Source organism: Homalodisca vitripennis, chromosome 2 (assembly GCF_021130785.1).
Source record: "Homalodisca vitripennis isolate AUS2020 chromosome 2, UT_GWSS_2.1, whole genome shotgun sequence".
In the NCBI taxonomy this organism is placed as follows: domain Eukaryota; kingdom Metazoa; phylum Arthropoda; class Insecta; order Hemiptera; family Cicadellidae; genus Homalodisca; species Homalodisca vitripennis.
The window spans coordinates 136,429,448-136,441,903 of record NC_060208.1 but is presented as its reverse complement, the minus strand read 5'-3'; the positions used below and the strand labels follow the sequence as shown (position 1 = coordinate 136,441,903).

The window sequence follows — 12,456 nt, the reverse complement described above, 5'->3', positions numbered from 1 at the left end:
TAAAGGACAAAATGAAAATACTTAAAATATAGATTAAAATCAAATAACAATACATATAATAAATGAAAAAACAGTTTTAAAATAGGATTCATTAAAAAACTATAAATTATTTTAAGGGCTATATTCAATAATTTTGTTTGTTGGGTCAAACCATAGACTAGTACAATGAATTAAAATATTTTAAATACATACAATAAATAAATACATGTAAATATAATCAATAAAAAGTAACTGAAACATATTGGTTTAATAATTAAATCGAATGTTTATGAATTTCCTTAGGAAAGTATCGTGTCAAGAGATGAATAACTTATTGTACATTTTGGGGCCCACATACTGAGGTGAACAACAAAGTTAGTCTATGATGGTTTTATGACATGTTTGTCTTTTGATATGATTGTTGACCGTTTGGTTCTCTATGCATGTGTCAAGTTTTGACTTTACTAAAAATGTTATCTCCAAGATATATAGTGGTTGTAAAGTGTTAAAGTTTTTAGATTAACGAAACTGGTTTTGCAATGGGCTTGTGGAGGTATGCCTGCTAGAATTCTCACAGCCTTCTTTGCGGGATAAAGACATGCATACCTAGAAATACCCCATACTAATGAACCATAATTTATATGTGGGAGAAATAAACATAGTAAAGAGAAAGTTGAATTTTTCATGTTGTATATTTAAGCATTCTTAAAGATAAAATTATAAAAGAATTTTTTTAGTTAAATTTGAAATATGTGATTGTCAATTTAATTTAGATCAATTTCAATACCAAGGAATTTTGCTGATTCTTGGACTGATATATCAATTCCATTAGAGTGTATACATTTTAAGGATATTGTTAGAATTAGATAGGATAAAATTCACCGTTTTAAATTTAATTACTTGGGTCTTAGACACATTCATGGAAAACACGTTGATAGAGTTAGTAAACCTCCTTTTGTGTTCTATCAACCAAATCATTTTCAAATATTATGAAAAGAGTGGATCCAAGTCTTGTGGTACACCGTATTTAAGGTTACTCCAATCTGATTTATGATTTTGACCAAATTTTAAAAAATTATTGTTTGTTTTCTGGATTTTAAATTAGAGGTAAAAACCAACCAAATATTGTATTTTTAGCCTAATACCTGATATTCTTTGTAGGATTTCATGATTGAGAACATCAACAGCACTCTATGACCCATCCAAAGCCCCAGACACAGTCAATCAGATATGAAATTGCTTTACCAATGCTAACAATTTTGTGAAAGCTGTATTGTGATGGATTTAAAAGACAGTTATACTCTAAGTATTTATTTAGTTGAATTTCTACTGCCTTTTCATAGATTTTATAAGATCTTGATAGTAATACAATAGGGCTATAGCAAAAAGGGTTGTTTACATTTCTTTTTTTAAAGGATTTTACTTCAGCATATTTTAATTTTTCTGAAAACATGCCTTGTTCAAGTGATTGGTTAATCTGTTTGCAAAAGTCTCCCAACTATATGAAAGAATCCTTTAATTACCTGAATTGGCACACCATGCCAGCCCACAGCTTTTTTATTTTTATATTGGCTAACGCTCTTCTTAACTCCACTACTATTCTCTGTAAAGATTGAAAAGGAAATTCTGAATTGGTGTCTGCGATGTTTTGGAAGTTGTTTTTAAGTTTGCCTTGGTTTTGCAGACTTGTTGATTATTAATCTTTTTAACATTAATGTGTTAATTTTATCAGCCAATATTGTTGGAGTTAGAATTGGCATTAGTTTCTTTAATATGATTGGGAAATACCCAAACTAGTTAGTTTTTTATTGTTCCATTTAGATTCCAAGTGTAACTACTTTTTACGTTTAGCAGAAATTTTATTGCCAAGCATTCAAAATTTGCTTTGTTTGAGGTGGTCTGTAGGAAGTAATTCAGCAATAACTTTGCTCAAGCTGTTCTCTAAACACTTAAAATTAATCATGTTTAATGTACTCTCTGAGCTATACAGAATGTTTGTGGCAGACATCAGTTTTTTCTTCAATCTTTTCCTCAAATACGTTTGTGATTTTTCCACTTTTTATTCCATTGTTATTTTTGTATGTAAATTCTTTTTTAATTATTTTTTATTTTGACATTTCTGATTGCATTTGCAACTGTGGTTGTAATGGTGTCAACTGAATACTTAATTCAATATTTGTGTTTTTACTTTAACAATCTTTTTTGGAGGTGTTTCCTTTACATTTTTTAAAAACTTTTCGAAACAATTCGATTCCGGAATCACAATTTCATTGTTGGAAAATTTATAGCCAGTTTTTAAATATGCATGTGGCTTCAATTACATTCCAATGATCAAGCATTAAATATAAATAAACAGTCAAAAACCCCAACTTCAATAACTTTACCAATATTTTCCCAATTAAATTATTTTTGTCAACTTAACATTGAACTATATTATTTGATTCTTTAATTCTTCCTTGAAGAAATTCTACTTCATTGCACAGGACCATTTTGTCTTTCTCTCAATCTTAAAGCTAGCGTCCATTTTTTAAAGGTCCATTTCCTCCTGCAGGGTGTGTGTTTTTTTTTTTTTACTGTTATCAATTAATTAAGTATTTCCTTGCATTCCAATTAGGTGATCGTCTTCTTTTTCATCTTCTAGTATGTTTTTTGTTAGTTTGCAATGACTTGTTTTTAAAAATATAATTATCAAACTCTTCTAAATTGTTCCAAATAATTTTAAAAGATTTTCAAATAACAACAAATAATTGTAATGACCAGTAATTTTTTCAAATTCATCAAAAATGTTAAGTGACTCTCTACAATTTCAGACAGTGCTTTATAAATTAAGGCTATACTTGCATTAAATTATCAATATTATACACAAACAATATAGCCCAAGAAAGTAAAGAAATAGCTCAAGTGGTTTTCTCTTCTATTATCAATTAAATGTGTAAATTTTAAGTCAGCTAAAATAAAATTTAAAATAAACAGCATGCTAAGATCAGGCAAAATTAATTGTCCTATCTAATGTCAATATTTTCAAAAACTTATTGTGAACAATATATAAATGTCTGATATTACCTTGCTTTTATTAAAATTGTTATTTATTACCATTTCTGGTGTCTGACTGAACACTAAGGTGTAAATTTTGTTTACAGTTTCTTTTAAGAAATCTAGAGAAATTTTCTCAAAAATTAGAGAGCACAACTTAACCACAAACACCACATAGGATTCTCCCACTCTTCCTTCCCATTGCTGTAGAACTCGCTGCCTACAACCTTGGCCAAAGTTTTGGTACCCATCTGGCATAAAACTTATGAGCCAAGTTTTTCTGTTTTCTGTTATTAATTCCATCCATTTTGCTGAAAGTCAAAAGTTCTGCAGAACTCTTACCAAATCTATTAAGTTTCCGATGAGATATATACTTCTTTGGTGTTATATCTCAAAGAAAACGTCTCTTGATTATACTTTTTCACCACTTTCAAAACTTTGACTTTAGTTTGGCATGAACACCGAAAATTTGTTATAGAACGTACATACATAGTACATTTGGCATCTCTTGCCATACAGTTCATGGCCACATTTATACAATCTATTATATAAAAATGAAACTGTTCGTGTGTAACAGCATCACTCACAAACGGCTGGACGGATTCGCCTAATGTTTTTTTTAATTTGTTCGTCTTGATCTGTAGAAGGTTATAGGATACTTTTTATCCCTTTCCCGATTCAGGATTCCGCCCCACTGGTTACAGAAATACCCGTAAGAAATGCATTGCAGCAAACATATGTTATTAAGTGAAAGAGTCTTTTCAAATTTTTAATCAGCTGTTCTTTGTAAACATATATAATGCGACAAAAAATATATTTATATATAATTTAATTACTACACTTATAGTTTTAAAGCATAGAGTAAGCTTAAGAGAAACGACAAATTTTGTTTAAACTGTTTCTGCAATCACTGTTAAACATAGACTTTACTATCCAGATAATACAATTCAAATTTGACGTAAAAATTCACCTTTAACTGCAATATTTATTTAATATAAACCATGCTCATGCTTGATCAGAAGAGCAATGCAGATATCATAATTACTATCTTACGTTGGCTACAAATATAAAGAATGTTATAAAATCAACCTTAGTTGTTTTTTTTTGACAGAAGTATCAGGAATGTGGTACATACCTTCATAATGCGCCCAAGAAGCTCACGAAGGAACGACTATCAATTATCTCAGCAATGTTTAGAATGTGATAGAAAATGAATAAGTGAATATAGTGTACTGTTTTCAACGGGAAATTGCGTGCGAAGCCGCGGGAAACTTATTGAAATGCGCAGCGAAGCGCGCCGGGTCCGCTAGTATAAGTTAATATGGTAAATGTTAATAATGCAAATTTTGTTTATCCTTAAAATTTCCACCAGTTTTTAGGATTATAAGCAGAAGAAGTATAAGCAAAAATCTTGTTATTAATTACTTTATACATAGCACAAATAGTGACATGTCTGCTCTATTTAAATATGGTCTCCCTACATGAACATCTTGATTCTCTGCTGTCCAGAGATATGCTGAGTTAAAAAAACAGACCTGTTGGTTACCTGCAGATTCACCGGCCTATGGCATTTCTTTTGTTTTAACCTAGCAAAATTTGGTTTTTTATTTTTCTTCTTCTTTGGTATGTGACTTGCTCTGTTATTGTGTTTGTTTTCTTCCAAAAGCTAATACTGATTTATCCTTTTTTTTAGTGTGACAAATAACTGCCGCTAACAGGTTTTTATAAAAATATTGTATATACATTAACAGTGAAAACACTAAAATGTTAAAGTTTGTCACTGTTTATGTACAAATAATTGTTCTTTTGTGTTACAAAACTTAATATTACTATTTTTTTAGTACTATTTGTTGCAGAACAACTCTGTTATAGTATTGTTTCATAGCAAATAGTGACCCTTTTGTAATCTGACTGTTGCCAAGTGATTGTTTACATTGTTTACAATATGAAGTGTGTCTGTTATCTAATGAACTTTTATCTAAATTATAGATACGATTGAAGAAAACATTGCAATTATGATAGTAGTCTCTTACAAGTACTACACAAAAGTGGCTAATACTTGTAGTGCTAATGGTATTATGCTGGTTGGCCTCGACTTAACATTATTTGAGGTAACGTTTATCCAAAGAATACTAACATGAGGTAAAGAAACTAATTGAAAATACCTGAAAGGTACATTCTTGACGATGATCAGTTCATAAATATATCTTGTATAGTTTAAGCTTAAAATTATTTATATTTTTCAGTATCAATCAAAATAAATGCTATCCTTTGATGGTGGAATATTTATACCCGAACATGTAGGCTTTAACGGTATGACAAGGTATGTTCTAGGGTATATTGTAATAATTCAGACACAAAATTAAATATGAAAAACCATCAACAACCCCCATTCAATACCACAAAGAATAGCATAAAGTAACTAATATTTTGAAACAATGAGGTGACTGTAGCCATACACTATAGATAAGAGTTTTACAAAATATTTAGTTTTGTAGAGAAGCACAGGACAGTGAAGACAAAAATGTCAAGGTCAAACTGCCTAAGTTAACAAATCACAGATAGCAAATATTCTACAAATTTTGTCTGTGACACCTTTTTATTAGTGTTCACCTACTTGTACTATTAGGCTCGCTTCACACTACAACGACTGTCGTGAGTCGTGTGTCGTTTACCAGATTCTTGGGAAGAAGAGTATATGAGCCACTTCACACTGAGCTGGCACATGTCGTGGTCGTGTAGCCGACTCACGGCTGTCGTGCAAGTGTCGAGGGAGCCACGACATCCCTCGACTCGGGCCGACTGTCGGTGTCGTTCAAACGACTTGAGGGCGCCGCGATCCACTGAGACTGTTCATACTACTCCGACACGACAGTCTTCAGTCTGCTGCTACCGTTCTTGTTTATCCTAGTTCATTGAGTTGTGTTTGTTTGTGATCATGGACAAAATTGATTTATAATTACTAATCACAGTGGTGCAACAGCACCCTGTTATTTGGGATAAGACAATGGGTGATTATAAGGACAGAATTCAGACAAAAAAACGCATGGATTGAAGTGTAACAACTAAATGACAACTTTGAAGAGATGGAAGCCAATGAAAAAAACGAATATGGTAAAAGTATTGTTTAATTTACAAAAACAAATAAATAACTTAAAGTAGTATACATGTAATTGGAATTTTCTCTGTTAAAGCAAATACTTGATACACCATACCTTAAATTTTACCATCGATTCGTCTGTATACTACCAAAAAAACACATCAACTTTTTCAGATCCATGATTCTAACTAAACTGAGAAGCACTACAGAAACTAGAGGGCACTGCGATAACCTTACTGCCAAGAATCTCGTGTCGGGTGACAGTCGGCCTAATGTGAACGGGTTTATTTTTTGTGTCGTTGACGACAATATGTCGGGTAAACGACCTGTCGTTGTAGTGTGAAGCAAGCCTTAAAGTGGAATGAGTTTTGTTGGGAAAAAAATGTTTCATTTTGAATTCATAGCCCTTTTAAGTTAATGTTCCTGAAGAGATAAATAGTAGAAAAAAAATATTTTTACCACTCTGTAAGGAATTACAGACATTTAAAGTAAGAAATTGATGCAATTTATAATCAGGATTGAATAAAAACATAATTTTGGAATTTTTACAGTTGATACATAACTTATAGATTCAGAGAGTGACTTGCTTTTTATTCATTTCTGACTAAAACAAATCATATTCTTTTATTTAAAGTAATTTTAGAAAATGGCTTGTATTTTAATAATTATTAATAAATTAAACTTTGGATAAATAAAAAGCATGTCACTCCCTTCAGCCATCTTTCAAGGACATACTTGTTCATATCCTTATCTTCAACTGTTTTTCTTTGAGTCTGATTAAAGGATGTTCCAAAATCCAGCTTAAAATTTCTACCACTCCATGTGGAATAATCTGAAAAATTCTCTTCTATTCAATAATATGTCCATTATTGGGCTATGAAAAACATTTAAAAAAAATAAAAACGAAAATGTATTGCACCACCTAAACTTTTCTATATCTACTAGAAACATTTTACCATATGGCATTGACTACTAGCATGTCATTTCTGGTGTTGTCAGTTGTGTCTGGCCATTGATATCAAGCACTGTTCTCTTTGCGTGCACTAATTTTGTGTTGTATGTAAACAAAACTACTGTAATAGTTTTATTCATTCACTTCAGTAACCAATAAGTGACATCAGTTTTTTAAGTTGGAACTGTGTAGCAACTCTTATACTACTACAAATCTGAAAATCCAGTTATTTGTAAGGCCAGTCTAACACCAATTAATCTAGATGGACATGTTTTGTTCTGATAACTATTGTTTGTTACCATAAGACGAGGCTTTGACACAGGAAAATGAAAGTAAGACAAAAGTCAACACCACCCCAAGATATTTTAGGTATAAAATTAAAAGTATTTAACATAAATTACAAAACTTTGTCATCCACATGGTAGAGCTCTCTCAGTAACCTATAAATGTAAGATGGAGCATGGCCGCCACTGAAACAGAAAATTATTACAGTTAAATCAATATAAAATCTATCCACTACAAAAATATATGAATGTTTAAAACTCTATAACAAGTATAAAATCTTACAAATAACTCATACGAGGACTGCTATATTTTATGTTTCTGACCTTGGTAACAATAATTGTTGCTAAGCGCCAGCTGATGTTTCCAGTACAAAGTTCGTATTGTTAAACATAATCTCAACCAAAACATTTTGTTATTTCATTGTTGTTAAGTGTTATTGACACCAGATTAAAAAATTAATCTTAGGTGGAAATAGAATTAAATCGTGAACATTTTCATGCAATAATTTTTCATAACTTTTGATGTGGCCTGACACAACAAGAGTGCACAGATGAACATAATAATTCCTTCAGGGTGTCTAGCAAGTTAATAAATTAAATTCAAGGCTTTTCAAGACCTTTTATTCTAATTTCATGACCTTGAACTTTATATAAAAAAATGTGTAAATGTAAAACTTTGACTTCCGAGTGATAGTGCCGAGGGTCAGGTATGTCTGAGAGTAAAGTACTGAAGTACAGTACTTACAAGTATGATGGTGGGCAAAAAAATAACAACACATTTGAATTCGGATGTACATATTATATTATTTACATAATATTTACACGTGTCTTCTTAAAGACATAATTTTATTAATTCTTTACTACTACTGTGCAGCTCTCAGTTTTTCTAATGTTTTGTTCTTTGTTTCTTCTAAGTCCTTTAGTTGCAAAGCAGCCTTTCTTATGTCTGGCGCCCGTCAATCTTTTTCAGTCATAGTCTAAAATATAAACATTTATATATAAATAATATTGCAAAGCAAATTAGAAAAAATAATTATTACAATTTCTGATAAAAGTTTTTAATCGAACTAGTTTTATTTACATGTTTAATTTAATGTATCTGAATTTAAGAATTTATTGTTTAAATTTACTTCTAATGTTATTTTCAAATTTTAGAATTACATTATATACACTGAGCTGTTATTTTTAGTTTTCCTCCTTTTACACATAGAAAATAATTCCTCCCCTGAGGTTGAAATTTGAATACAGGCATGATGAATTGACCTGTAATTAAAGTATTTAAATATTAATATCTTTAATACATTTTGAAATTATGTGCATACAAATTGGACATATAAATGTTGCATTGGATGTATGTATTTATATTATATACTTGAATTATACAGCCAATTTTAATCATTGCTATCTTTGACTTATACATTTTAATAATATATTATCCAGTTTATTTTATCTACACAATGTGTCGGGCTTTGTTGAATATTAATCCAGAAAACAATGTTAACGTTTAAGTTAAAAAGGTCACGAACAGATTCATGAATTAACAAGTAAACATTTAATTTTAATGAGGGTGGCAATGTAGAGGTGAATACATCCTAATGATACAGCCCATATCTTATATACTATAGAACTATTCATATTTATAACAAAATTAATTTACTAAAAAAAATATTACTCCTCAGCAAAAGCAAAGTAAGCAAAAAATAAAAACGTATGACGGATTTATTACATTAAATAAATTATATGAAGTGAACGCTTAAACTCCATTTCCTGGTATTTTGAAGTCTTTTAGATTAAGATAAAGATGTTTCCCTCTTTTGGATTATGCACAATTGTTTCTTACAAGTACCATTTTATTTTTAAAATTAAATTGTAGCCTATAATTTTAAGTCCTAACATTATACATTGTAAATAATACAGTAAATTCTAGACTGGTAGCCATTTGTATCATTTAAGGAATAAAAATACAATATTAAACATTAATTATCATAATATTTAGTTTTTAAAGTTACAAAAGTCCAACAACAAACAAAAAAGCGTCCCACAACTGTTTAAACAGTCACAACTGCAACAAAGTAAGATAAACAACCAAAACTAAAATAGAGTAAGAGTTAAAAACTAAAATAGTAAAACTTTTTCTCTTTAATGTTTACAAAAGATTAATAAACCTTAAGCATAGTAATAACAATAAATTCTAAAGAAGTTGATACGTAAGGTCTCTTTTAAAAAAATTAAGGAGTTGAATAACCACTCTTTGCAAACATAGTACTATGAAATTTGCATTATAATTATAATTATACCTTATGCTTAATGAGTAACATCAGAAGGGCTTACTCAAAATTATTGCAAGGTTACTAAGTAGCCTATATTGTAAGTATGCAATAAAAACTTTCAATGTATTCTTAATTAAAAAATAATCTCCTTGGCATTGATTTACACAATTAAATTTGGCTGTTACAAGATTTAAAATATGTGATTCAATCAAATCATACTTCAAAAACTGTTGAAATTGTAATATTTAAGTTATACAATGGTCATTGTTTAAAACAATACATTAAACTCATTTTATATGAAATCTGACACATGCTGTCTATTATTTAGGTTATGATTTGCACTAAAAGTTCCCCTCAACAAAGTAAATCAAATGTTAAAAAAGAATTCTGCTTCTAAGTAACAAAGTTTTTGTAAAGAGCAAACATTAAAAATCACAATCAAAATCAAATCGTCAAATAATTTTAAGATTAGTTTATTTTAGACTATAATAGTTTAACCAACACAAAACTTAATAAGTAGTTGGAGTTCCCAAATAGGTTATGTTTTGAACAACAATGGCTACCAATTTGAACATTTGATTTGAAGTTTACAATGGATTTACAACAGTATTCAGTGAGTAATTTTGTTGTTATTAGCAGTAGTACAGTTATTTGAAGACTAATAATTTTTGTGTAAGAAATTAAATTATTGGCTGCTGATACCAAACGGCTTGGCCGATTTCAATTTTTTTTACCAAAATACAGCATTTTTTATGAGCTTCAATTTGAGGTGACACAACGTATTAGTTGCCATTTTAAAATTTTGGCTTTGGGTATGGGGGGCATAGGGGTGAGCACCCCCATTTTGAAAATAATTTTGTTGTTCCCCCAATTAGTACTATACACTCCCATTTACAGAATTTTTATACTTGGACTATAAGTCTTTAAATGCGAGTTTGAAGTTTTTAAATGAACACCCTGTATTATACAGTTATACAAAGTACTTAAACATCTAAATCCTGATATATATATATATATATATATATATATATATATATATATATATATAGCTTGAGAAAACTTGTATGTCTCTCTAGTACTGTATAAAACAATTATTCATAAATTTTAAATAAATCTAAATTTTTACAGTAAATGAATAAAACAAAACTTACCTATTATTATTATTATTATTGGATTAATGAAGAAAGATGAAATAACATCAGCTGAAACCACAAGTTATCAATCACTAAAACAACACGCATAACTGCCGACTGCGACTTGCAAAATCGCAAAAAACAAAAAACCATCCCTAGGAACGGAATTTAGATATTAGGAGAAGGGGGTGGACAGAAAACAAAATAATTTCGCCCTGACTCACACCTTGTTGCCATGGTTATACTATAAATGCCGCTATTCATTGAAGGAACTAGAAACAAAAAAGGGTATCGTAGTCTGTTGTACACTCTATTTCAAACCAGACCATAACCTAGAAACTGAGAGATTATTTTCCTACAGCCTAATGAAAGACTTTAAATTCTTTTCCGACTTTTTATGCAATATCTATGGTATTTCTTGCCTGTTTACGATTTTATTTAATTTCAATACAAATTCCTGACTTTTCCCAACCGCTAGACACCCTGTTCCTTATATGGTATGAAACACCTACCTACAACACCATAAAAAACTGGTATAACAAATTCAATCGTGACCAACGATCACTCCAGGACAAACCCCATGAAGGTCATCCAAAATTGGTTGTTGTGGAAAAACCATTGATGCTGTGCATGAGTTGATAAGGCATGATCGTCATATGACATGTCATGAGATTGATGCTATAGGTACTGATCGCGAGAGAAAAGAAGAGACCTGGATTCTGGCCTAACCGAAATTTGCAGGCGCTACTACTAGTATGTTGCCGCGCCTTGTTTCGTAATTCCATTATTGTTTCACTGTTCCATTCCTATGATAATCAATTCGCAGGGTTGGCTGTGGGGCGAAGCGCCTGAAATTACCGCGCGGCAACACACTAGTACACAGCTGTGCGCCGGCACGGGCCAGGTCTCTTCTTTTCTCTCGCCATCAGTATCTTTAGGCATTAGTATGACAATCATCAATAAGATTTTGCATGACATTTGCATGTGAAAGAGGTTTGATCGCTTTGGATACCGCATAACCTGAAAAATGCTCAAAAGGAAACTCATGTTGATTGGCGCAAGAAAATTTGCTCCAGGTGGATCAAAAGCAGTTTATAAATATGCACAGGTGACAATCATGGATATACTCATATGATCCTGAAACAAAAAAGCAATCCACCATATGGATCTTTCAAGACGAGCCAAATTCAACCGAAGTTGTTCGTGGAAGAAGCGCATTAAAGCAAAAGGTTGCCTGTTCCTTCGGCATTACTGGTCATGTGGCAACTGTGCCATTAGAGCAACGTAGGATGGTCAATCAGAATGGAACACCACTATTTGTTTGCCATAAGTGTTTGAGAAACTTTGGGAAAAGTCAAAGAAAAGACACATCATTCTTCATCATGACAATACAAGCTGCCACAGATTGACAATGGAAGTTTTTGGCAGGGCAAAACATTGAATCGATGGGTCATCCGCTGTACAGCCTTGACTTAGCACCTAATGACTTTTTTTGTTCCCAAACATCAAGAAAAAGCTATGTGGACAATGGTTTTCTACACCTGAAGAAGCAGTTGCTGCATTCAAAACCCGTGTTTTGAAAGTACCTGAAATGGAGTGGACAAATGCTTTGAAAATTGGTTCCAACACATGCACAAGTATATCAATCGCCATGAAGAATATTTTGAAAAACAATAAAAGCGGTTTTGTCTTTAAATTATTGCAT

General features: G+C 31.0%; 1 protein-coding gene across 1 annotated transcript in view; it reads right to left on the bottom strand.

Moving 5' to 3' along the window:
* Nucleotides 1-7,408: 7,408 nt before the first annotated feature.
* The window catches only part of LOC124354765 (translation initiation factor eIF-2B subunit beta), a 28,742-nt gene continuing 23,694 nt past the window's right edge, over nucleotides 7,409-12,456 (bottom strand). The window contains exon 8 of the mRNA XM_046805451.1: nucleotides 7,409-7,534. Within this exon, the coding sequence (XP_046661407.1) occupies nucleotides 7,462-7,534 (73 nt within the window). The 3' untranslated portion in view covers nucleotides 7,409-7,461. The remainder of the gene's footprint in view (nucleotides 7,535-12,456) is intronic.